This window comes from Benincasa hispida, chromosome 4 (assembly GCF_009727055.1).
Source record: "Benincasa hispida cultivar B227 chromosome 4, ASM972705v1, whole genome shotgun sequence".
Lineage (NCBI taxonomy): Eukaryota > Viridiplantae > Streptophyta > Magnoliopsida > Cucurbitales > Cucurbitaceae > Benincasa > Benincasa hispida.
Genome location: NC_052352.1, coordinates 14,290,931 through 14,316,944, shown reverse-complemented (window position 1 = coordinate 14,316,944; position 26,014 = coordinate 14,290,931). Strand labels below are relative to the sequence as shown.

The 26,014-nt window shown below is 32.8% G+C and overlaps 4 protein-coding genes across 7 annotated transcripts; 1 reads left to right on the top strand and 3 right to left on the bottom strand.

The window, feature by feature from the left end:
• Window positions 1-2,352: 2,352 nt before the first annotated feature.
• LOC120075965 (probable pectate lyase 5) lies at window positions 2,353-4,621 on the bottom strand. Its single transcript, XM_039029729.1, has 4 exons — window positions 4,400-4,621; window positions 3,186-3,932; window positions 2,960-3,098; window positions 2,353-2,807 (listed from the first exon to the last, which is right to left on the bottom strand). Exons 1-4 carry the CDS (start codon window positions 4,516-4,518, stop codon window positions 2,586-2,588), a joined length of 1,227 nt encoding a protein of 408 aa, XP_038885657.1. The 5' UTR covers window positions 4,519-4,621; the 3' UTR covers window positions 2,353-2,585.
• Window positions 4,622-12,523: 7,902 nt separating this feature from the next.
• LOC120076463 (ALBINO3-like protein 1, chloroplastic) lies at window positions 12,524-17,133 on the bottom strand. Its single transcript, XM_039030299.1, has 11 exons — window positions 16,323-17,133; window positions 16,010-16,120; window positions 15,838-15,912; window positions 15,413-15,473; window positions 15,061-15,134; window positions 14,867-14,971; window positions 14,432-14,539; window positions 13,937-14,040; window positions 13,595-13,807; window positions 13,263-13,509; window positions 12,524-12,934 (listed from the first exon to the last, which is right to left on the bottom strand). Exons 1-11 carry the CDS (start codon window positions 16,668-16,670, stop codon window positions 12,866-12,868), a joined length of 1,515 nt encoding a protein of 504 aa, XP_038886227.1. The 5' UTR covers window positions 16,671-17,133; the 3' UTR covers window positions 12,524-12,865.
• Window positions 17,134-18,651: 1,518 nt separating this feature from the next.
• On the top strand, window positions 18,652-19,549 carry LOC120076341 (photosystem II core complex proteins psbY, chloroplastic-like). Its single transcript, XM_039030150.1, is given in 3 exon segments — window positions 18,652-18,703; window positions 18,706-18,785; window positions 18,787-19,549. Coding segments are annotated over 3 exon segments (762 nt in total). The 5' UTR covers window positions 18,652-18,666; the 3' UTR covers window positions 19,432-19,549.
• Window positions 19,550-19,727: 178 nt separating this feature from the next.
• On the bottom strand, window positions 19,728-25,749 carry LOC120076340. 4 transcript variants are annotated; one of them, XM_039030149.1, is made up of 7 exons: window positions 25,399-25,749; window positions 24,552-24,619; window positions 23,876-24,467; window positions 22,976-23,650; window positions 20,999-22,810; window positions 20,730-20,784; window positions 19,728-20,103 (listed from the first exon to the last, which is right to left on the bottom strand). In XM_039030149.1, exons 1-7 carry the CDS (start codon window positions 25,529-25,531, stop codon window positions 19,953-19,955), a joined length of 3,486 nt encoding a protein of 1,161 aa, XP_038886077.1. In that variant the 5' UTR covers window positions 25,532-25,749; the 3' UTR covers window positions 19,728-19,952. The 4 variants fall into 4 exon arrangements, with proteins under 4 accessions (XP_038886077.1, XP_038886076.1, XP_038886075.1 ...); XM_039030148.1 differs by having other exon boundaries at window positions 22,976-23,844; window positions 24,070-24,467; XM_039030147.1 differs by adding an exon at window positions 25,262-25,313 and having other exon boundaries at window positions 22,976-24,467; window positions 25,399-25,529.
• Window positions 25,750-26,014: the final 265 nt, after the last annotated feature.

Here is a 26,014-nt window from a genome sequence, read left to right as displayed (position 1 = left end):
TAATCCTTGGTCAAGAATATATATTAGATTGAGAGGTTGTGTTTAAGAAAGGTTTGGAAGATTTGAATATCTGATCTCTTGGTCGAGAGTATAGATTAGATTTAGATGTATTTAAGGGGAGAGTATATTCTGTTGACTTGTGTTCTGTTAGGCTTCTTTTCAAAAGAAGTAATGATGTTGTTTTGGGTATTTGGATAATAAATATTGTGGTTGAACATTTATAATTACGTTGTATTACTCGCGTAACACAAAATTCTGTTGAGGAGCCAGACATTTCAAAAATTTATTCTTAAGCAACAATTTTTTTTTTTTGACAAATGGAACCATTTATTTACACAAATATAAGTTTCATGCGATTAAAAATTTAAAAAGTAGAACATGAATTTGATGTTTAATTTATTTTTAAAATTTGGATCTTCGAAAATATAAGAAATGGCAATATTGTAAGTTCATAGAAAAGAATTTGCGAGGCCTTGGTATAAACTCCGTTTCCTCATGCTCCTTGCTCCAAGGAAATATAAATGGGAAAAAAATTGGTGTTATTGAAGTTTATTGTATATAAATTCTGTCAGGATAAATTTTCGAAACGCGGGCCACTGGAAAAGACAAGGATCTCATCGGTATGCAAGTCCTACGGTTCAGATTTACTACAAACAAATCATTTGAATTCTCTCCTCTGTCTTCAATTATTATTATTATTTTTTAAATACTATTCTAATTGTTTTATAAAATTGTGAAAATTGTTAATACCGTCAGGGTGTGTTAGCTAAAGCATAAACCTTTTGGTTAAAGTGAATTTGAATATTTGATTCTTTTAGTACTCTTTTTTAACCTTTTGAACTATGGAAAAGGAGAATCTAATCTATGATTTCGAAATTGACGTATATATTTTATGTCAATCGAATAATATTCATTTTAATCGTTTTTAGATGTTAAATTATAAATTTGGTCTTTATAGTCTGAAAAAAAATCAGAATTTAGTCTCTATATTTATGATTGGAATTTAATCCCTATGATTTGAGAAAATCCTAATAACTAGTTTCTAAGTAGGACTATTTATGAGGTTATATAAAATTATAGAGACTAAATTCTAACTTCTACAACCATAGAGATTAAACTAATAAATTCTAACTTTTTCTAAATAATTGGTATCAAATTTTCAATTTAGCCTTTTTGAGTACTCTAAGACTTACCATATTCAAATAAGACTTAGAATAGAATATAGAACTTCTTTTGAACATAGAACATAGAATATATTCACTCAAAAAACTTGAATTTGTCATGAAATCATTAAATAGAATCGGAGAAAAATGAATAAGATATTTCTATCATATGCCATTTACTATCATATAAGTAATAAATGAGGGTGTGACAGTGAATTATGAGGCATTGCATTTGCCTCAAAAGTCCACAGGCCAATGTGTGTTTCATCTGACAGGGAACAACATGCATCTATCTTCATTCATTGTGTTTGTCACTTATTCACTTCCCTATTGCTTTCCCCTTTATGCTTAAATTCTTTCTTCAAATTTAATCTCTCATTCTTCTTTTTTTAATTGCTCATCCAAACTTTACTTTTACCTTCTGAATTTTAATAACATGTTTGTAAGCTTTGGCATTATTATAGTTAAATCATATTGTTTACATTGGTATTAGTTTTATCGTATTGAACACCTTTTTCGTTGGATTTTTATATGCTTTTTGGGTGGCCTAAAATTTCAGTGTTTGATTTGTTTGTTGGATTTTAGGTAATTTACTAGTTTACTTTTAGATTGTTTTTAGTTTGATTCTAAAGAACATATTAAATTTTCCATTATCAGTTATAACATGGTTTGATAAAATATAAATTTTTTAAAAAAAAATCACCTTAGCAATATATATCAAACAAATTATAAGATCTCATTCTATTTTAATCGTTATACTTTTAAATGCTCAAATTATCATAACATTATTCTTTATCCAAATGGGTTAAATCATGATAATAATAATTTTTATACAAACATATTTAGAGAAAAGACTAACAAAAACTACTTTTCTTAAAAGAAAAGTTAACAATAAACTAATAATAATTTGAAAGTATAAAAATTAAGATTGAATAAATCTTTTTAATATGTGAACAAAAATGGTTTTATAACCACTGTTCTTTTTTCTTTTTCAATACTGTACCTTGGGGATGTCCCTTTTATGTACTTTATTTGGTACCACATAATTGATCAAAAGGTTCATAATTATATCATTGATCAAAATATTCATAATTTGAATTGAGACCTTATCTTATAATTATTGGGAATCATTGGTGGGTTTCCTGTTTTAAAAGAAAATACAATTTTTTTTTTTCACATAGCAATATTTATATTATATTGTAATTAGACAGAATTACAAATGGTGGGTCACTCACTCTGAAATACAACTTTTTCTTAAAAAAAAAAAAAAAAAAAGAAAGCCTTTCAATTGTGACCAATCAAGTAAGACAAATGTAAAAATTAGTATACAAGAAGATCCTCAAATCTCTTCTTGCTAATATACTTCAATATACTGTCATTTTGGTCCATATATATCTTCGTCATTGTCTGACGATGGTTCGACTAACATCGAGAACCTTTTCGACACCGTAGCACCCCTGCTCCCGCTGTCATCGAACTCACTAGTGACGACGATTTTGCACTCAAGCTCGATGCTCTTGCGTAGCTAGATGACGCTCCAGCACCGGACCTTGTGAAGAATGCTCCGTTCAACATCAAATCTCCATCCGACCTCCAATTCCAGTTCTTCCATTTGCTTTGTGGTGCATCCTCTCGCTTTGTCACCTGAAACAACCATTAACTTAAGTTGATAAATTATTGTAAATTTGAAACTGTTTGTTTGAAATGACTTTTTAATTTGTTGTATCATCAACTTTAAAAGAAGAATTCAAACATAGTACTTCAATAATTTGATTTATATATCATTAAATTTTGACCTCTTTTCTATCTTTGTTATTGGGAGCAAGGTATCGATTTCCTTGACTATTGATAGTAGGAGATGCACTTCCACCAATTGCGTACATTATCCAATGAGTATAGTCATTATTCACCACATGGAAATACCCATGACGACATCTGTAGATCACACGCTAATTTATTTAAAAAATGATTTTGAAATTAAACACTTAAAAAAAGTCATTTAAAATCGAAGATCGGACTCACCGTGGCATTCTTTGCACAAGGCCTTCGCCAAAATGGTTAAAAGCAATGGTGACTTGCATGTTCTTGTCTTGAGTGTAGGAATCACTATGTCCTAAAAGCATAACTTTATTATGGTGGGTCATGTAATTGTTTGAAAGAGTTATAGCCGTCGATCCATGAATGGCATCAATCAACCCATCACGGCAATTAGACAAAGAGCAATGGTCAACCCAAATATGGCTGCCCCCAAATATCGAAACTCCATCGCCGTCCGACACAGTCCTCCAACCGTAATGCTCCGGCGAGTCTCTGACGTACGTATTCCCACCTTGCTTGCAATCGTGAATGTTGATGCCGTGGATTATAATGTTGGTCACAAATTGAATGGTAATACAAGGCCCGCCGGCGATGTGGACGGAGGCGCCACGGCCGTCGATGGTTTTGAAAGAGTTCATCAGAAGCTCTGCCTTCAATTTGATGACCATGTCGCGTTTGAAGATGATCCATAAGGGTTCTTTTTGGATTACGGCGTGGCGAAGAGTGCCGGGTTTTGGGTTCACCACGTCCTTGTCGGAGGGGTCGGTGACTACGTAGTATTTGCCGTTTTTGCCGCCGATGGCTCGTTTTCCAAACCCAATGGCGCAGTCGGCTAGCCGCTTCCGGTTGTTTTCCCAATTGGGATCGCACCGCCAGCAGTCGTCTATTGGGTTACCGGTTCCACAGGATAGGAACCCCAAATTCCTTCTTGCTGTTGCATTGTTGATGCTCCTGAAATTATCACCCGCAAACCAAACAAATCTTTTCAGGTTCCCTCAATTTTAAGGCCTAATTTCATAATCATGACTACTTAATTTTACGCTTTCACATTTTAAAAATCAATTTCAGTTAAAAATCTATTTTTATTTTTGAAATTTAACTTAAAATTTTAACCCAATCATTTAAGATAGATGAAATAACAGCAAGAAATGGAAAGGAAGCATATTTAATTTTAAAAGACAAAATAATTATTAATTAAGGTCATACTTTTTGAAAACTTTCGTAAAACACAAGAAATCATTAAAGAAATTGGAAAAATGTATCTAGAAGAGAAAATTTTAGACCCAATTTGATAAATATTTAATTATCAAAATTATGTTTATTTTCTCACCGTTGCTTTATAATAATCTTCCTTGAGAATTTTTGACATGAATTTTGAAAATGTAGTTAGAAAATGGATAATATAAGAAAGGACTTACGTTAGAACTTCTTGGACAACAACTTCTGGATCGGCTATTGGAGAAGATGAAACAGACCATATTTGGAGAAGAACACTGAAAAATGTTATTATTAAAAGAAAAATAATGGGATTTTCCATAGCTCTCTGTTTCTTCCCTCTTTTTGTGTGTGAAGAAGCAGAGAAAAGCAAAGACAGGATTCAGAGTTTGGTGATGGTGAAGAAAAAGGCTTCAAGAATCCTGGTTTTTATAAAGGCTTACAAATGTTGTGTTTATTTTTTAATTACTTTTATACAAATAAAATGCAAAAGATTGTTTTTTTTTTTTTTTTTTTTTTAAAAAAAAAAAAAAAAGGGCAAAATCTAAGGTAGCATTGATCCATGATTTCAGTTGGGCACAAAGTAGTTGGCCGTTAACTTAACTGGCTTCTGTCTAGAAAAAAGTCAATTTAAATAAACTCTTTTTTCTATATGATCTATATTCTTAACTTATTTTGACAAAAAATAACGTGTTATACTATAACAAACCGTTAAATCGATAGCTAACATGACCAAAATTTAGTTGTTATTGATATTTTATCTTTGTGCATGTTTAAAGTTCAAATCTCCATATTTCATACGATACAAATCAAGATGTTTTCACTTTACCTCTAGACCAAAACACACATACAAGTGACAAAAGTTTACATTTAGCTTCTAATTATCACATACAAGTAAAGATATTAAATGTAATTAAGGAGATTCAAAGAACAAAAATTGATTAGAAGTTATATACTAATGCTAAAAGATGAAACTGATAGAACTACGTATTAGAAAATTAACATTTGTAATTTTTGTAAATATGATTTTTATTTTAACTGTTATGTTTGGGACTATAATATGATTTAATTAGATTTTTTATGTTGTATTTTCAGTTAGGGGTAAAGTAGTCTTTAGTTAATAAGCTAAACAAATTAGGTTTAAAGGTTTTGAATGAGATATTTTTCAATAAGTCTTGATTTTTGCAATCTTTGTGTTTGATGGCCGAGCCTCATCTCCTTTGTAATTCTCGATCTAGAGTTACATGCTTGAATATTTAGACAAGTCTAATAAACTTGCTCGTAAACTAATTATTCTCTTTGTATTATAGACACGGTAGATTAGCATTTTATTAAGAATATCAATGGCATGATTAAAGAAAAAAATCTAGTATATAATTTACAAATTAAATATTTTTCTGAAATAAAATTTAACTGTTTCTTTAGCCTCTTATATCCAAAAGCCCCTCCTATAGTGTAATTCATCAAATAAAATTACAGCATAAATCTGCCGACACTTCTTCCCAGTTTTTAAAATGGATGTCGGCGTCATCCTCTATAAATCCAAATCCAAATTCTCTCTCATTTTTCATTTTCTTTTTTTTTTTCTCTTTTAAATTTATCCAATATATCATAATTCATCTTCTAAAATGATTGGTTCGTTTAATATAAATAATTTATCGTACATTTTATGTGAATTAATAACCATTTCTCTGAATAATTTTTCTTTATTTGATGTCATATTAAAAAAAGGAAAAAAAAAAACAATTAAAAATACGAAATGCCACATGGGATGTTCGTACCATCCGTCAAGAAGCTGACGTGGTCATGTTTTTTGTTTGAAAGCCATGTTCACCCATGTGGGTCTTGTTCAGACAACCCCACCCTTCATCAACGGCTCCGTTAAATCTCAGCCATCCGATGCTTTGACCTTTTGAATTCTGATTTGTTATCATCAGTGATGTAAGCCGTCAGATTCCATCATTCTCACCCAAACCAAACACCAGAATTTGAGGATTATTATAACCCCGGACGTGGATAAGATACTACAATTATAAATACATGCAACAAAAATATAATATATAATTTTTAATTATAGTTTCGTAGTACGAACAAATTGCGTGAATTAGCCTGCTGCTTGGGTTCCGGGAATTTCACTTATCCCAACTAGGGTTTACATTATTCCAACCCCGTTTTCATACTCCACACCCTTCTCATCCTCTCTATTATCATTCCACAAACATTCAACTCACATTATTCTCAAATTAAATTACTATTTTTTTTTCTTTATAATTTCCACCGACGCTTTCCACCATTAATATAAACCTAAACCTTCCTTAATACCAATTTTTCACCCATAAAAAAAGTCAAATTATTTATAAAAATAGTAAAAGAAAAAAAGAAAAACATCGATAGGTATCTATCAAAACCTCTATCGATCTCTGTTGACCTCTATTAAAGAAAATTAAAATTTCACTATATTATGTAAATATTTTTCCTTATTTTTTATTTATGAAAATTCTCCTAATTAATTCCTTCCAAAGATACCCATTTTTTACATCATAATAGTAAGAAATTTGATTTTTTTAATTCAATTCTTTAATGCTTGAATGTGAAATATAATGTCTTAACGAAATTGAATTATACTTGTTTGTGTTGACCTAAAAGTTACTACATCAATGTAGCAAACTTTCTCAATTATATTAGTTCATGAAAAATTGATAGATAATTTTGTTTAGAAAGCGTTAGATATATCATTAAATTATTGTTTTATCAATATACTTAGACACATTTGTATATGTATAATCACTTGGATATTATGCTATACTAATTACATATAGATTCCCAATTCGCTCATTATCAAATTTCATTTTTTTTCTTAGTGACATGTCAGTTTGTATCTAAATATGTGAATAAAACAATAATCTAAATAACACCTCAACCTTCCTTTTCTACGATATTTGAACATATTTTTTTAATTGAAGGACATAACTAAAAAAAATATATGTTAAACATATTAAACATAAACTTGTAAATTTTAATAAGGATGAAATTGATAAAAAAAAAAAAAAACTTACTAAATAAATGGCCATTCGACGCATTCGGCCTTAAAAAAAAATTCCTTGTTAATTCGTTCTAAATTGGCTTTAAGATTTACTAATCCATATGGATTAACAAATTTGGAAACATTCATAGCATTCTTCATAACGAATATTGCTAAAACATTGATACTGGTCAAAATTTAATCGAAAACTATACGGATGATTGACAATACTTAATCACCATATACTTTATTATATAAAATATAACAAAGTTTCGTGATTAAAGTTGTAATGAAGCTATATATATAGTTGATAAATTACAATAATCGATGTAGCTCTACATATATGCGTTGGTCATTTACTCATTTAATTATGGGAGAGAGAGTATGGTGGGGAAGAAAAAAAGTATTTGATTGATTTATTTAATTATTAAAAAAGAAAAAAGAAAAAAGAAAAAAGAGTGGAATAAAGAGGTGGATGGGCTGCTCATTGCGGCTTATGAAGCAAACCCCATCTCCATTATTGTGTGGCCTTTGGTAGCTGTAGCCCACCGTTGATTGCCCTAATCAAGCACCCTGCCTCATTTTCTTTATATATATTTTTTTCTATTTTAATTTTTAAAATTATATCAATTTCGAAAATTAGTACATTCTTACTAGATATAGTTTTTTTTAAAAAAAATATATATATATATGTATTGAATCAACTTCTTCCTCAAGTCTATACAACAAAAATGATTGAAAATGTTTTTATATTGATCATAAAATCGTGTTTTTGAATTCAACAACATCTCACTTCCATTTTATATGATTCCAAGTTTTCATAATTTACTATTTTTAAAACATAATTTTGAAATCAATTTCTAAAATGTTGATATTCATTTGGGTTTTAATTTTTGTTTATAAAAATTAAGCTTATAGACATTACTTTTACCTCCGAATTTCTTTGTTTGTTATCTATTTCTTGCAATGATTTAAAAAACCAAATTAAATTTTAAAAACTAAAAAAAAAAAACTTTTAAATAGTTGTTTTTGTTTTTATTTTTTGAATTTGGTTAAGAATTCAACCATTGTACTTAAAAAAATACAAATCATCGTAGGAAATGTGGAGAAAATAAATATATATTTTTACCAGATTAGAAGACAGCTTCATTATTTAAAAAATGTTTTCAAAATTATTTAGTTTGAAGTCTACTACAAATTTTATTTTTTAAAAAAGAAAATTTTAAGTCAAACCACAAAATAATATGATTATCCTCCCCCCACATGCATCTAGAAGGTAGTAAAACACTCCTAATTTTGCTTCACATGCCTCAACGCTTATATCAAATGGTCTTAATTGGCTAATTAATATTTATTTAGCTTAATTACTTCCTTTTATATATATATATATATTTGGTTTTGTTTATCTAGAAATGAAATGTTCAAATAATTAAATTAAATATTTTACATGAAACTCAATGGAGAAATTGAAGCAAGTGGTATTCTATACTAAATAAATAGAAAAAAAAAAGTAAAAATATTAGTGAGAAAAAAAGTTGATAAATTGAAAACGTAAACAAAATTGAACTATATTTTTCAGTCTAAAAATGTTCTAATTTTTTATCATTTGTTTCTTGTTTCTTCACTTTCTTCTCTTTTATGATGAATAACAACATAATGACTGTTTGCTTATTATTTTTTTTCTTTAATTAAAAAAGAAACAAAAACTTATTTGTTAATATCATTCCTTATTTCTTCTTCTCTAAGATTTTAAATTAAAAGGTAAAAAAAGTGATATTTAAAATTAAATATTAAACAATGCTTTATATTTTTTTTAAATGTTTATTATACATTGTTTAAACCAACAATAATAAAACCATTGTTTTATGCATGTCTTGGAAATGATTGGAAATATGAACATATTCTTGAATTAATTCGTTACTTTTAAAGTTTTAAAATATGAATAATAAATATTTTATTATTTATGTAACATTTTACCTTAAAAAAAAAAAAATGAGAATATTAACAAACGACTTCTATAATACTATTTTAAAGATAGATGGTTAGATTTTAATCGTAATTATTAAATTTAAAATACAGTTAAAAAAAATCTGAAACTCAGAGAGAGTTGAAAAAGAATATTCCCAACATTCACATGGGAATATTGAGAGAGCCCATGTGCTCAAATTAAATCAATGATGATTAATGTTTCATAAATTCCTTATGATAGTGGAGTTTGGTCGTCATTAAATATCCCATACGGCTAAGTTTGGATTTATTTAAGGAAAAAAACTATTTTTTAAAAAAAATCTATTTTATTTAAATACTTTTGATAAAAACGGATTAAAATATTACACTATAAAAGTTATTTTAAGTGGTTGTGAAACATTATAATTTCTTCCTATATATATATTTTTTAAAATTAAACACTTGAAAATACATTCCAAATATACTTTAATTTGTTGTATTTCATGGGTACAAAACAATTTTTTTTCAATATGTTGATTTTGCATTCATATATCATATATTTCCATAAAATCACAAAAAAATGAATAATTAAACATTTTAAAAAAATAAATTATGAAAAAAGTATCATATTTATTAGTGAAAATAATTTACAAACACTTTGAAATAAAAAAACTTTTATTAAAGTTAATTATTTTAATTCTAGTTTATACTATTCTTTTGAAAAGAGAATGAGACAAAATTTAATTGTGTTTAGTGGAATAAATTGTGGTAGAGAGATTCAAACATATTAATTTATAGACGATAGTATATCATAAGTCCAAATTTGACACAAATTTAATCTTTCTAAATCACATAGATAATAAGTTCCATCATTTTTTAATTCTCTTTTTTAAGTGAAATCATCTAATTTACATTAATTATATCACTAATAATTTAATGACCCAAATTAGTGGACCTTATATTTCCTAAATGATGTTTTTACTAATAAAATGCTAAGATTAGTCAATAGTCACTCATAATCAACATTATCACTTATCTAACATAAATGTGAATATATATATATATATTTTATTAAACAATTGTCGATAAAAAAAAATCACTTGATTTCATTAATAATGTATGTATTATTTTCATGTGTAGGTTTTGAATTAAATGAACCTATAATTTGATCATATTTATTAACTAATTCCCACTTCAATATACATAAAATATTTTTTATATTCATAAAATAATATTCTAATTTGACTTATATAATTAATTAGGCACATAATACAAATATTCATTCTTGCTTCCGCTAGCAACTTCCATAATTTAAACTACAGAAGAATAATTTTGTTAACTAGCTATAAAATAACATTCTAATTAAACTAACTATGGAAAAAAACCATCTTATGCATTTTCATTATTTTTAATACCACCGTCGAAGTATTTGGGAACGATATCTAAAATTTGGAGATTTGGCAATGATGAGACGTATCAATTTTTATATCAATTTTTTTGTGAACATATATAAATGATCTTTAACTTTATATCTTTTCCATCAATATTATATTAATAGCAGATTTATAAAACTTAAACATGATGTTAAGAGAGCGGGAAGAGAATATGTGTATTTGAAGACAATGGAAAGTTTATCAATGTCGAGAAAAAAATTATTGTATTATATTACACAAACTTTATTTACAAGTTACCAACAACAACATGTAGCTAAGAATGGACTATTAATTAATAATATATGGTAAAGGATTAAGAAATGTAGTGAATGCATGTGCTTCACTAGTTTGCAAATTAAAAAAATTTAAACCAATGGATGAAAATTGCATTTTAGTGACCAAGACCCAATTGAAGAATTCCATATTTGCTTTAATAATAATAATAATAATAATAAAGGTTAAAAAAGGATGTGTTAATGATTGAATCATGTGCTTGGTAAGATGTGAAAAATAATAAAAATAGAGAAAGTCCTTTTCAAAATAAATAAAGATTTTTATTTTATTTTATTTTTTTTAAAAAAAGAAATGTTTAAAAAGTTTGTTATATTTTAATTTATAAAACTTTAAGTTTCCCACCTTATCGAATTCGACTAAAAAGTCCAACTTCCATTATTATCACGTGGCTCTCTCTCTCTCTCTCTCCATCCATCCAGAGCTTGCTTTTGTTCATTGGGGATCACAACGATTGTTTATGTTTTATTTCTAAGTTTAATAATAAAATAATAGCCCCATTTTAAATAATTTTATTACAGCTACATATCTTTCTTGTCATTACTCAGTTTTTTTAAAAAAAACTATAGAAATTCTAATGCTCCCCCAAATCAAACAGCAATGCCTAATGGGCCATTTGTAGGCTCAATTAGCCCACACAAAATGGCTCGGCCCACTCTGTTATTGGGCTGTGGGATTTACACTAAACAACATATGGGTTTTGTATCAATAATCTGGTCATTTTAGAAATTAAAAAAAAATTCAAAATAATACAACACTCATTTGAATTTAGTTTTATTACAAAATACCCCCCCCCCCCCCTTTTTTTTTTTTTTGTTCAACATCAGCGGATAGATTCGAACCTCCAGATTCTTGATTGGCAAACTAAGTAACTTTTGAAAGAGATTTAAAACTTCTAATTTCTTGATCAAAGACATGCATAAACCAATGACCGAACGGGACGGAGACAGAGAGAGCTCCCCATCCTTGTCCTCCAAGGGATCTATCCCCATTTTTTTATTGTACATTTTTTAGATAATTTTTTTTTTTAAAATTTGAATTCAGCCTCTTATATATATATATATGACAATCCCTTCCATTAGTGTTTTCCTTTTTATATAAAATATAATATATTTATAATCATAAAATATATATTTTAAAAATTAAACAGGATGGAATTGGAAACAGGGCAAGAATACCCTCTCCATCCCTGACCAAGGACCCATTTGTGTTCCCGATCAAATCAAGGATTTCCAATCTCAATTAGAGTAGGGACCCGTATAGATTTTTGCCAACCTTAGTTCAAAGTAATAAAAATTTTAATACTAAATTCTGGTTTCAGTCCACCAGTGAAAGTGAGAACAACCAAGAACTAATATGATGAAGAGAACATAAGAGCCCCTGCTAAAAGATGAGAGTTTCTGAAAGTGAGAAGAACCAAGAACCAAGATGATGAAGAGAACACAGATCTTTTATGTTAGAAGAATATGGGAAGCCTCCTCAAGAGCCTGTTCTTTGTAAATGGAATCATTCTTTTGAGGCTGCAGATGGTACAACTTCAAGAAAGAGAAATCCATCTATTTTTGGTGCTAAGACTATCGAATGTAGAAGAACCATAAAGAATCATGTTTTGGTGTTAAGGACAATTGGAAAACTGCTGAAATAGTAATTCCTTATTTTTTGTATTTAAGATCTAAGAAAAAAATCCAAGTACTCATCTACATTGTACAGATTACAGATTACATTCCATGTCATCAACAAAAGTACGCCAAAAATCCAAATCCCACGCCTTAATCAATCATGTATGAGTAAACGCTTAAACTGAAATGGCCATCAGGAAAAAGAAGTTAAACTTCAACGGTTTTCGTGATACCTCCGATGGAATTCTTCTCGGTATCAAGCTATGTGAATCAATTGGCTTTGATGCCATATCAACCATGTGAACTAACCTGCTGGCTTGTATAATCAAAACACTATCTCTAGCTTCCGTTTACCAGTTACTCTCTTTGTTCTTCTCCGTTTAGTTTGGCATCCTTGGCCACCATGGTGTATGTCTCGAGTACTCCCTGAAATATGTGTCAATGTTTGTCATTTAATGGTGAATTTCAAACAAGTACAATTGGAGAAATTATTTGATGATCCCAACACACTGTGGGTAGTAGGTTCTGCACCTTCAGATGTATGAGAGAAACAGTAAAAATACTCGTATTTATATCTAGTGATTATTAAGGGCATGTAATTTTTTTTTTTTTTCTTTTGATAAGAAACAAAAGGCATGTAGATTCATCTAATTATGAGATAACCACATTTTGATGGCCTCATTAAAAAATTACCCGTGCAATTGATATAACATGGAGAGAAGTGCAACGAGTTATACAACTAAAGAAGATTTACCTCCCCCTGAGTTGCACTTGGCTCGTTGTCCACATCGGTTCTTTGCATAGTAGTTGTGGTTGTGGAGTTTTGATCCTCCTTTACTTCCTGCCTAGAAAGACTGCCATTGACAACAACTCTAACAGTTGTGCTCTTGTCACTGTCATTTATTGTCAGAGATTCAACCTTGGCTGCCTCTTCAGCTTTCCTTTTTTCTTCTTCTCTCTGCTGTCTTAACCTAGCCTCTTGCTCCTTTAACTGTTTAAATCTGGAAATTATCAACACATCAAAAACCACAGTCATAACAAAATCAGACACTCGTTTTTCATAAGATATGACTTCTAAGTTCTAACCTTTCACCAGGCTTTAGCCCTTCTGCTGTCAGCTTCTCTTCCTGTCGGGATACTGTGCTACTTGAGATTGGGTTTAACTTGGGCGGTTCGCTCTGGACTCGGGCTTGTTCTTGTTTGATGATTTCATCAATGAACTGTTTGTCAGGGTTTTTTGCGCCGCCTAACTTTTGAAGCCATGCTTGTTGAGCTGTGCTCAAGATGTTATTGGTAAGCCTGAGTAACATCTGGGAGATATAAGAATTGCCGAACTTCTCAAGAAGACCATAGTAGAACAACTAATAGAACCAGAAATGAACAAGTGATTTTGTCTAGAGCTGGTTCTGATTAGAAAAAATTGCTTACCAATAAAGACTTAGACCAGAAGGAACTGAAAGTGCAAAATATCCAATCATTAACGGTAGGAACTTCGTTATCGCTTGAGAACTCTTCATGCTTGGATCATTATTCTGGATGACATGACTTTAAGATGCGTTAGATAAACAAAATGAATTGACTATACTTGTAGATTACAAATGTTTCTTAGACTGTGACATGATCTGAGATATAATGGCCTTAGCTATTAGAGATTTAAAACGGGAAGAATTCATGAGTCAAAGCTGCAAATTTGATATAGTAATACTGGCTGGCTGTAAAAGAAATCTAAATCTCACTATTAAATATTAGTTGAATTTCTTATACGACCGTTTACAATGTTAAATATTCTGAAGGAAGATTATGGTGTGATCTAAGAATATTTGAGAATTAACATAAATGAATGTTGATATAATGCTTTCCAGAACAGGCCAAGCTGCCTAGATAGACAGTAACACGCTATCAAATATTGAGAAAACTACTAACCTGCGATGATTGCATAATTTGAACAGAGATGTACTGCGAAACGACCAGCAACACAGGCAAGACAAGATACGCAAAGGTATCTGACCACCCAAGTGGTGGGTGACCATCCTGTTCAGAAGTCAATGCAACCATAACATAAGAATTGGCTCTAGATCCATGACTTATCATCCTTGACCAAACATTTCCCACATATCAAGCATTGCACTCGAGATAAAAGAGAAATCATGTAAAACAGCTTAGGTAATGTAGCTATAAAACTCATAAATCTATTAATGACATTCTAAAAGTATCTAAGACTGCTATAAAGGATATAACCAGCAGGTCCAGGACTGTACTAAGGTATATCAGAAAATACATGAAATTGGCTTTTGTGTAGGAGTACTGGGAACAATTACTTTCACAAGACAGAATGCCATGTAATACTAAAGTACTTACAACAAATGGAAAGAGCCAAGAAACACCACTTCCATTTTGTCGAGAGGTAATAGTAGTTGGACCAGCCAGAGAGGGTATCCAGAAAAAACCTTCCGTGAGGAGACCCTTAAATTTAGGCAATCAAATCAGATAGGGATATATGTTAGTGAGAAATCAAAAGCTCCAAACAAATTCAAAAGGCAATAATATTGCACCTCGTTGGCCACATTTGAAAGAGCTCTATATAGTCCAATCCATACAGGAATTGTTGCCAACGTGGGTAGGCATCCTGAAACCCACGACAACATTGACATATGAGATACCAAGCAAATGACAGGTTTTGACATATGAACTTGTGTACGTTTTAGGGCAAAATCCAAAAAGTAAATGATGCATATGAGTTGAAACTAATATCTGGACTTTTTTAGTAGCTTTGCTTCACTTCCGTTAGCATATCAAGATTATCTATGTGAAGGATCCACACAAATGCAAGAATAAGGAGGCAATGTCTAACTACCAAACATATCAGAGTAACTACGGCTCTAAAAACAGGCACAATTTGAATACCTGCCAATGGGTTTACACCAGCTAATTTGTACAGTCGAGCAGTCTCAAGTTGAATCCTCTCCTGCAGACAGATTAAAAAGCCCAAATTGATCATAAAATGTAGATACTTCAATTCAATCTTACTTGAATCGCTGCTGTTAAAAAAGAGAAGTTTTTAGAAGTGGTCGCCACTCTCATGACCATTAGATGTATGGTACAGAGTATTCTTCCGATTCTAGAAGGTAAGGCTACAACACCATAGATTACAAACCAGAACTATCATGTCAATATCATAATCACGATGCCCCAATTCCAGAAGACAATTCTAGCTTACAATAAGCATAGTTTCATTTCATAAAGTACATTGGTACTAGAAACAACTATGATGAGTAAACTCCTCCCCTGTCATTCCAAAGATACATATTCAGCGAGAGAGAAGTTTCAACCTGATCCCCAGCATAGCGTTGTTGAACAGCCTTCACTTGTGGTTGCAAAGAACGCATCGCCATTGCAGATTCTACCTGAGTTCAACAACAGAGGCAAGAAGTTACTTAACATACAAAACGGATTAATGACAAATATTCACTTAAAGTTCCAACTATTGAGTCAGCAAACAACCTGCTTCTTAGTCAAAGGAAACGTAGCAGCCTTAACAAGAACTGTAAGGAGTATAATGGCAAAACCATAGGCATATGGAACATGTAGAGCAGAAAGTCCATCCTTAAGAATCTGCAACAAAAAGTCAACAAGATTAAAATAAAAGTTCAATTCTAAAATTCCATCTACTTTATGTGAATCCAACCCAAAAGCGAGGCCACGCTACCACACCAATTCAAACAGAAAGTCACTCGTTTCTCTGTGCTTTCTAGTTCCAAGGAAACTAAAATCAACAATGATGTCCATAAGTGATAACTAGCTAAACATAACATACTTTAAGGATGCTCTCCATATAATTGGTAATTCCCGTAAACCAATCGTCAGTCTGCTTAGCGGTGGTAACATTCTCCGGCGAAGCAGACACGGCGGCGTCGGCAATCGTGTAAAGAACGCTCTCAGCTTTGCCAAATAGCTCTCTAACAAAGCCCTCGGCGTTATCCGGGTCAGGCAAGAACTCGGGTTTAAACCCAAATCTCGCCACAGCAAGGGAACCGCGAAGGAAAGGCTTATGGTGGGATAAACCTCGGAATTGGACTCCATGAAATAGAGGATTTGAGTTCGGAACACGACTCGGAAATGAAGAGAACACAAAGTTTGGGCGGTAAGATGATAAAGAAGCCATTTTTATGGAGTAAACAAGAAGAAATGAAGCTCAGAAGAACCCCAAAATTGAACAGGAAGAGAAAAGGGGTTTATGGGTCAAACTTCAAGCAGAAAAGCAGTGAATTTGCAGAGGTTCCATTAGAGTAACAGCTCGATTGGACAATGGGATGGAGAATTTCAGCGATGAAAGCTGAAGAATTTCCAGTGGGGTTCATAAAATTGGTTGTTTTTGTTGCTTCTTTGGTAAAAATTTCAAGTATCTACAGTGAAAATCGAAATCAGAGTTCGTATTGGGCAAGTTTTCTTCTTCTTTGATGTATTTCTCGCGTGATTAATGGCTTGTAGGCAACAGAAGGAAGCTGGGATTAGGAAAACGTGGAGGGCTGCCACAAAGTTAGAAAGTTCAGGACGGTGAAGTGCGTTTCAAGTCCCATTCATCACCGTTGGATCAATGCCCGACATTGCAATGGGAAATTGATGAACTCATGAAACTATAAAAATTTTCAACCATGAATATATATTATTATCATATGAAATTGGATATTCCATTCTTCCTCATCATGGGTATGTTTCTCTTCGTTTTAAAAAAAAAGGCTTTGATTTATGGTGGCTTTCTAAACTTGCCATGGTTGTATATATCTTATACGTTACATGTCACATTTTATTATATGACATATTTTGAACTTTTAACTCAAATCATGTTTAATATTATTTCTATTTGAAGTAAATACTAAAAAGTTGTTACAAGAACAAAAAAAAAAGTATAATTCAATTAACATATATGTCAACCTTGAGGTTAGGATTAGCATCCTCGCACTCCACATATTGTCAAGAAAAGAAAAAAAATTGTTAGAGAATCTTAACCGTTTAAGTTGTTTGGTAAATTTGATTATTTGTTACTTTATGTAAAACTCACTTTTCCATTTATTCTCATATTGAAGTGAAGTGCTCTTATTTTTCATTATAAATGTTCTAAAAATATAATTAATATAATTTTTATCGCTCTTTCTACAAAATTTAGGTATATTCTCAAAGTAGGTGGAGGTACCTTCTACTTGTGATGGTCAACATACAATTCTTCAACATTTCAAAAAGTATCCTAAGTATTTTTCTTTTCTTTTCTAATGAAGAAATTTGTTGAATCAAAGCGACCAACAAAATGCCACTAGGACTATCATTCATATGATAAGAAATTTGTAGAACAAACCATTGTAGGGAAAGATCCTTCTAAACCCTAATCCCATTATGCAAAACAACCATAAAAGTAAGATGATCAAAACCAAACTAACTCGAACTCATTTTGACCACATCAGAGTAAATTGTATGCGAAGTTCCACATTCCACAAATAACAAAGAGATCTCCAAATTTAAGCATTATTAGATTCTTGATAGATACATATTTGATTATAAATTATCATGTGGCCTTGGATGTTATGACAGATTTTATGTTTTAGTTTCATCGCATAGCTTTTAGTTGATAAATAATAAAATTATCTTATTATATTAGTTTTAAATTATGAACTAATTAGAGAAAAAAAAGGCATATATTTCTTCTAATTTATTAGAGAGAGCAATTTAAGATTGCAATGAATTCACGAGTGGACTGCACAAACTTTACTACATATATTCCACTAATTAAAGCATCGCCCAAGCATCAAATATCAATATTATGAAAATTTGAACCTTAGTAAAAAAAATTAAGGATTCAACTAATTGAACTATGCACAACTCGGTTCAATTTATGAGATTAAGGTTTAAATCTCTTACCCTTTGTAGATCAAATGTCAAATATCAATTTCTCAGAGTCTAGGTTCAAACCTCTTGATCCTTGATGTTCTTTATAAGTTGCAACAATTTTAAAAAGAAAAAGAAAAAGATAAAAAGAAAAGGAGAGAAACTTATTCAAGTGATAAGAAAACTAAAGTGGGGTAGGAAATAAGAAATCTATGACTCACAATCCCACCCATGGATAAGGAGAGAATCCACTCAGCACAATTTCATTGGTTGGCATTTCCATGACTTGGCTTTACCTCAGTCTTCCATCTCCTCATCTCAATCACTCCAAACATTTTTGCCAAAACCCAACCTTTCTTACTTCATTCTGCATATCCCCCCTACCTGCCAAAGGCCATCAAGAACTCAGTTCAACAGAAACAAGCAAGTCAACTTCAATGGCAGCTACCATGGCTACAATGGCAGTGCTCAGTGTCAAGTGCACAAGCATCAACTCCACCAAAAACCACAACACCCCAAAGCCAATCCCCAAACCCATCTCCCTCCTCTCTCTCCAAAACCTTCCCAAAGGACTAGTCTCATCAAAATCTAACCAAAATTCCAACTTATCAACCATCCTCTCCAGCACCGCCATCGCCGGAGCAGTCTTTTCAACCTTGAGCTCATCGGATCCTGCATTTGCAGCCCAACAAATTGCAGAGATTGCAGCCGATGGTGACAACCGTGGTTTAGCCCTTTTGCTACCACTTATTCCGGCCATAGCATGGGTTCTGTTCAACATATTACAGCCAGCACTCAACCAGATCAACAAAATGCGCAGTGACAAGGGGGTGATAATTGGGTTGGGATTAGGGGGGTTGACTGCATCAGGGTTTATGTACGCACCTGATGCTTCGGCCAGTGAAATCGCCATGATTGCTGACGCTTCTTCAAGTGATAGCAGGGGCCAGCTTCTGCTGTTTGTCGTAGCACCTGCCATTCTCTGGGTGTTGTACAACATTCTACAACCGGCTTTGAATCAGCTCAACAGGATGAGGTCCGAGTGATTCCAATTTTTTTGGAAATGTGATAGCAAAAATCACCTGTAATTGCAGATTATGTTAATGAATCTATTTCAAATAGCAGTCATTATTTCTTCTTCGTCTGGGCCATTGGCTGCATCTTTCCAATTTTCCATGTATATATGTATCTGAAGTTGGAGTCTCTTTCGTCTTCGTATTGGCTACCAGAGAGAGAGCTAGCTGCTTCACATTTTCACTTCAATAAATATCATGCTGTACGCAATAGGTCTAACATCTAACAACTTAACGTTCAAAAATTGCTAAAAGAAGTTTTCATAGACTATAGTTCAACTGATCCTTTACTTCAAAATAAGATTTTTGCTTACTACAGAAAAGACCAGCATGGAAACATCATGCAAGCATCCAAAGGGACCCAAGGATTTCATTTCCTTCAAAAATTATCTGATATCGTGACAATCTCCATTAACAAACTTAGACAAGCACAAGAACGTTTGGCGATGCAATGTGGAGTACTGGTCCTGGAGGAGGTACATGACAATAACGAACTAAGCATTAGTCTGACTGTCTGGAACAAAATCGACAGGCTGGCTTTCAGTATCATCTTGTTGTAATTGTGAAGCTGTGAGCTTTGCCTTCTTATATCTACTTGAACTTCGAAGGATTGTGTCAAGGGTCATATTCTCAGGGCTTGAAGGACTGTACAAAATCACCAAACAGTTACAGGTGCAGAATATAAACTACACTACAAAAGGCAAAATATTGCACTTCAAAAAAAAAAACTCCGAAAGAAAACCTTTCTTTTTTAGTTAAAAGTCAACAAGGAAAAGCTGACGGAAACTGAATATATTGGACCCAAAAAATTACAAACAAAACATCTCAATGTAGGGAGGAAGCAATTGGCATTTGTAATTTCCATTTTAGCATTTCTACAAGGACGAACACTAAATGCATGGAAAACATTTCTGTAACAATTTATAAATAGAAGCATAGATGAAGATCATTGTTTGTGTCTAAAGCAATAGCATGATGAATAAAGATATCTATCGTAAAGAACTAAGGATTAAAAAAAAATAATAAAACAAATAACTGGAGCTTCAAAAAATGTATCTGAGTAGAGAAATCAGCTTTTCATTCAGTTACTACTCAGATTATAGAGTGGTGGACCAACATAGTTTGTGAGGACAATAATGGGATACAACATCGTTAAGGCAAGGAAGGAAAAAAAAACGGTAAACAACTTCAAGGCAACGGATGCTCATATCATATTAAAGATATCTTCAATCAGGAAAGACAGGCAACTTCCATTTTCATCATAAACTTACTCTTTCTTTCTCACACTTCTGCTACGAATGTTTGTTCTTTCCAAGTCAACAGATCCTGAGACAAAATTCGTTCAAGAGCAAAATATTAGCAATAAGAAGCCAATAGCATGATTGCATAAAGAAACAACGTGGGGGAAAAGGAAAGAAAGAAAGAAAGAAAGGAAGCCCAAAAGTTTGATAGACTCGTCCAGTTATCTAAAAAGCAACAAGGAAGAAAGAAATGCAAAACAATATAATCTTGGTGTGGCATGATGATGAGTTGATGTTACCATTGCTTTCACCATCTGAGAAGTCGGATATTAGTGAATTATCTGGAGATCTGGTACTAGCATCTGAATGAACAATTCCAGCTTCATCCTCAGAACCATCACTGCTGCTAGCATCCTTAAATATGCCTCCTGATGTAAGCAACATGTTCCTTTGTTGAGATTGAGTAACATCTTTCTTTCCGGTCCCAGAAGATTTTCGTCCATCCTCAGGATGGTCAATACCAGTAGATTGGCGCCCCTTGTGCTTTTGATCATGGTGAACCATACTTGATGACCTTTTTGACTTTGGTTTTGTTTTTGGTAAAGAAGATTCACTGTATATCTCAGTGCTGTCCCGAGAAGAATCAACAAGGTTTTCCCTCACCCTAGCTGCTTTATTAGAGTCAGAAGTTTGCTGTTTATGCTCATTAGAAGATAGGGATTTTACCCCACCTCTTGAAATTTTCTTTAGCTTATTGTCAACATGAAGCATTGCATCACATTTATCCTTTGATAAAGATCCATGAAGTTTGAGAGCGCTACAGTTGCTAGTTTGACAATGTCCTTCAATCTCCGTGTTTTCATCTGACTTCTGTACATTCTGCATACTTAAGGAGGCCGCAGAAGAGCATGCACTTGGATCCTTCCTTTTTCTTTTAGCTTTGAGCAAAGTATTCACACTTTTCTCTCTACTCAATTTGTCAACATGCAATTTATCAGATTCATGTTGGAATCCGTCAGCATTTTCCTCCATGCCAACTTTATTGCTTTTAGAAGGAACTGCAACATCATCAACCTTATCAGTAGTACCATCTTTAGTGGTGTTACTGCATCTATTTGCTTCAATAGACCTCTCTTCACAGCCTTCAGATGGAGTTAGGAAGGAAGCAACTGTCTTAGACTTCTTGCAAATGCTTGGACTAGTTTCAACCTCAGAAAACAGCGTAGAGTCCAAATTTTCTTCATCAATCTCATTCCTCAAATTCTCTTTTGGAAATTTAGTTTTCTTTGCCGCTATAGACACAGGCTTTACTTCACTGTCACTTCTCTTTGAAAGGAATGAATCCTCCTTACTGATACTTTCTGCTTGGAGGCCTGGTGTATTGTTCAGTGAAGCCACAGGTCTCTTCTTAATTTTCTTCCTCACCTGTCCATCCATGTCTTTTGCTACTGCTTGAGTTTTGTTGATTTGCAGCAAAGGTTCCTCCTTACTTATATTGGGTTTATCTATATCTATGTTCCTAACATCAGGCAATATAGAAGTATTAGTTTCGTTTTCTCCTTTCATTAGAGAAACATTCCTTTCTCCAATCTCGGCTTTACTACAGGAATTATCACCTAAAGTAAAACTTTGCGTCTCAGTTGGAAGAATGTCTAGTGCAGAATCTCTAGCACCTGCTGTGATTAAATTAATCTGTCTTTCTTCTGTTGAATCCCTAGATTTTTTAATCTTCTTTTTCTTACAATGCTTGGCGTTTTCAGTAGTTCCCTTTAAATGTACTAATTCAGAAATATCAGTAGCTTTAATTTTAGCGTCAGTACCATCCCAGCTTGATGAGTGGCAGTTCTCTACCATTGAGGCCTTGGTATCAGCGATCTGTAGGGAATCTCTTTCCTCCCCAATTGCAACAATTTTGCCAGTTTTGCACGTCAGATGATTCCTTTGAACATTGTTGGCATCCTCAATTGTACCAACACTTCTCTGGAGTTCAGCAAGGTCCTTGCTTTTAGAGGCAAGATCCTTTGAATCTACCATTCCTCCTAACACAGCTTTATCAGACGCATCCATTATGCTTTGCACATCGGCAAGTTCAATGTTGTTCTTATCACCATCTACAAGAAGAATATGAATCAACATCAGAACCCAACATTTGTGGGACTAGTTTGTGAAGCTGTAAACATGATCTTTCATTTAACATACAACCACATTTTTAGGAAGACATACAACCCCATATACATTACAAATTATGCTACAAGAATGTTTGAAGAGAAACATACCAGACTCTCCAACAAGGGACGGTGCAAACTTTTCTGCAGTTTTGTCGATAGAATCATACTGCCTTTCCCTTGCAGATGCTTCGAGGAGGTTGGGAATTAATGCCTCCTCAATATCTTGACTGGGAACAGTTGTTATATCAGATTCTCGACTTGCATCCTGTTTATCCCCTACTCTGGATGAAATCAAACCAACATCCTGATTTGGACAACCTGACAACTTAGATTTCCTTTTCTTTTTCCTCTTCTTTACACCACTTGAACCAGTCTTGAGCAGGTGAGCATCAGGTTCAGTAGACGAACTACCTACGAAAACTTGTGCACTTTGTTTCTTATCTGAAAAGTACTCGGAAGTAACCTTACGTGTAGATGTCACTTTACTAGATTCAGAAACCAAATCCCTGTTTCCTTCCACCCCATTCGTTACTCCACTTGTCAATTCAGTCTTGTGCATTTTTTCTGCAATGGACCCAGCCTGCGCAGCAACTTCGAAAGAAGTATTGTCAGTCAGATAGTTGGATTTATCATTTTTGCCATCAACTTCAGCTTCCTCAGGTAAATTATGCTTTAGCTTCCTTCCATGTTCAGATTCATCACGTGTATTAGAAGATGAAATCTGACCAGGTTCATCTACATTGGATCTGCTTTCCATCATTGGATGATCAGAAACATCATTATGTGCATATTCCCTGGATTTTTCACTAGATCCAACTACTTGCTGCAATGGACTTTGATCATTATCATCACTGGTATGATTGACAACTTGGTGTTCATTAACCAATTTGGTTTTTCTCTTTTTACTTTTATGATTCGCCTTCACAGTAGGCAGAGATTCCAATGTTTCGTTGAAGCCTTCACAGCCATTCCTTGTCCTGCCCGATTGATGATCAGAAACATCATTATGTGCATATTCCCTGGATTTTTCACTAGATCCAACTACTTGCTGCAATGGATTTTGATCATTATCATCACTGGTATGATTGACAACTTGGTGTTCATTAACCAATTTGGTTTTTCTCTTTTTACTTTTATGATTCGCCTTCACAGTAGGCAGAGATTCCAATGTTTCGTTGAAGCCTTCACAGCCATTCCTTGTCCTGCCTGATTGATGTTTGCTGTGATTTTCAACAGAATGAGTAACTTCTGCCTTCTTAATCATGAAATCTCTTTTACTAGAATGACATGAATCAAAATAGATATCGGTAGGGGCTTTCACATTGACATATTGTTGAGCCACAATGTCTTGCAATTTTTGAGCATCATAGTTAGGTAACTGTCCATTATGATTATTTCTAGCAACATTGATTCTATCAACGGAGGTATCACCTGCCCTTTCAAAATAAGTTGAAAGATCACCACCAATATTACGGTCAGTTGAGTGACCATCAACAATAGAAGCATCAATAGAAAGAAACCAACTGTCGTCGTAGCCAACAAATGCACTTTTCAAATACATGGAGTCAGAAAGATGATAGAAGTACCCTCTGCGCATTACCTGTCATTTAAAATCCCCTGTGGTTGTAAATAAAAGAGATGTATAATGGATTCTGCTCACGCATACAGAAAAATAATTAAGCACCTTAATTGCATGAATTTTTATGGTCCCGAGATGAGGAAAACACAGTGGATGCTCCTTCTCTATCTTATCTGCGTGCAAAAGTATCAAGGAATCATTTCAAATGTAAAGGTTTAAGCCAGCGGAATTTAGGCTGTTAACTATTTGGTATTTGACAACTGTGCTTGTTCACCATTTCTTTATATTGGTATTATCTTCTCTAAGGAAATATTTGAATTCATAGCCGAATATTGAAAACAAAAGTTTTTAAAAAACCATTTTATTAAGTTTTCAAATTTAGCTTAGATTTTTTTAAAAAAATCCTAAAAAGTACATTACAAAACAATAATAATAACAAACAATTTCACTCATGTAAGATAGAAAGGTAGAATTTAGTGAAAATTCGACTCAATTTCACTTGAACTAAGAAAACAGGAAAAACAGTAAAGAAGAAGAATTAGTATAGAACTGTTGAAACTGAATGAAAGAGACAGACATAGAAATAAACTAAACATACAGAAATATAACAAAAATTCAATTAAGAAAATCCACTCTGTGTAATTTGTATTTTTAAACTCTATCTCTGAAAATATCTCTTTAGAAATGCCAGACATCATCAGAGAAAACTTAAAATAACCAATAACCAAAGGAAGAAAATCTCAGCTCTCATGCTTCTAAAACAGACATTACAAAACATCAAAGTCTTCGCAACCCAAAGACTTCAAATTACTTACGACGTTCGTGCATCAGCTTCAGCCCAAAATCAATAAACCAGATACAGCCATACTGATAAAGAATGCAATGATAAGCTCTACAGCAGTATACAGGCGGAAAGAAGGGGAAAAAACAAAAGGAGATAGCAGAAGTTCACCTTTGACATCAGAGACAGTATCACCGTCTGAGACGGCCATCGCCAAGTGAGTGTCAAGGTTAGTGTCGACGAAGACAGTATAGTGAGACGCAGCAGCGTTGACGAAACAGGTGGGAGAATCCGGTATCGTCATTTTATTCAATTAAATGAAGAACTGCAAGGGCAAAGCGACGAGAAGTGTTCTTCTAAAGGTTGATTTACAGTCCTCTCATGCCGCTGGTTGACATCAACACAGAAACAGTGAAGCAAAACCCCAAGAGGAGAGCCGCAATGAAGCGGCGAGTAAATGGGTGAAGCCAGAAAGAAAGTTTTGAGAGAAATTGATGGTCGGTACATGCCAGCTCTGGTCATTTGAAATGCGAATGTTGCGGCCTGCAGGAAGGAACACTACAGTACCAAAATTTTCCGACGGCCCAACTTGGCCCACTAATTTATATGGGCCGAAACGAATTCATAGCCCAAATTACGGTCTATATTGGCCATAAAGAAAGTTTTGGCCAATGTTGAAATACAAGATTGGTGCTCGTGTCTAAGATTTTGCTTTTCTTTGTCTAATTTTGAAGAGTAATTTTGAAAAATGTCTTAACCTAATTTTTATCCTAAAAATATCTTTACC

What these genes read in the sequence shown, in the direction of transcription:
- LOC120075965 (XM_039029729.1), bottom strand. Translation starts at nt 4,518, where the DNA reads ATGGAAAATCCCATTATTTTTCTTTTAATAATAACATTTTTCAGTGTT. An exon ending in GTTGTCCAAGAAGTTCTAAC is followed by an intron (nt 3,933 to 4,399) that starts GTAAGTCCTTTC and finishes TGATAATTTCAG; the next exon opens with GAGCATCAACAATGCAACAG. An exon ending in CTTGTGCAAAGAATGCCACG is followed by an intron (nt 3,099 to 3,185) that starts GTGAGTCCGATC and finishes TGTGATCTACAG; the next exon opens with ATGTCGTCATGGGTATTTCC.
- LOC120076463 (XM_039030299.1), bottom strand. Translation starts at nt 16,670, where the DNA reads ATGGCTTCTTTATCATCTTACCGCCCAAACTTTGTGTTCTCTTCATTT. An exon ending in GGGCTAAAGCCTGGTGAAAG is followed by an intron (nt 13,510 to 13,594) that starts GTTAGAACTTAG and finishes GATAATTTCCAG; the next exon opens with ATTTAAACAGTTAAAGGAGC. An exon ending in CAAGTGCAACTCAGGGGGAG is followed by an intron (nt 12,935 to 13,262) that starts GTAAATCTTCTT and finishes CACATATTTCAG; the next exon opens with GGAGTACTCGAGACATACAC.
- LOC120076340 (XM_039030146.1), bottom strand. Translation starts at nt 25,531, where the DNA reads ATGACGATACCGGATTCTCCCACCTGTTTCGTCAACGCTGCTGCGTCT. An exon ending in TAAAAATTCATGCAATTAAG is followed by an intron (nt 24,468 to 24,551) that starts GTGCTTAATTAT and finishes TTTAAATGACAG; the next exon opens with GTAATGCGCAGAGGGTACTT. An exon ending in CTCAGATGGTGAAAGCAATG is followed by an intron (nt 20,785 to 20,998) that starts GTAACATCAACT and finishes ATTTTGTCTCAG; the next exon opens with GATCTGTTGACTTGGAAAGA.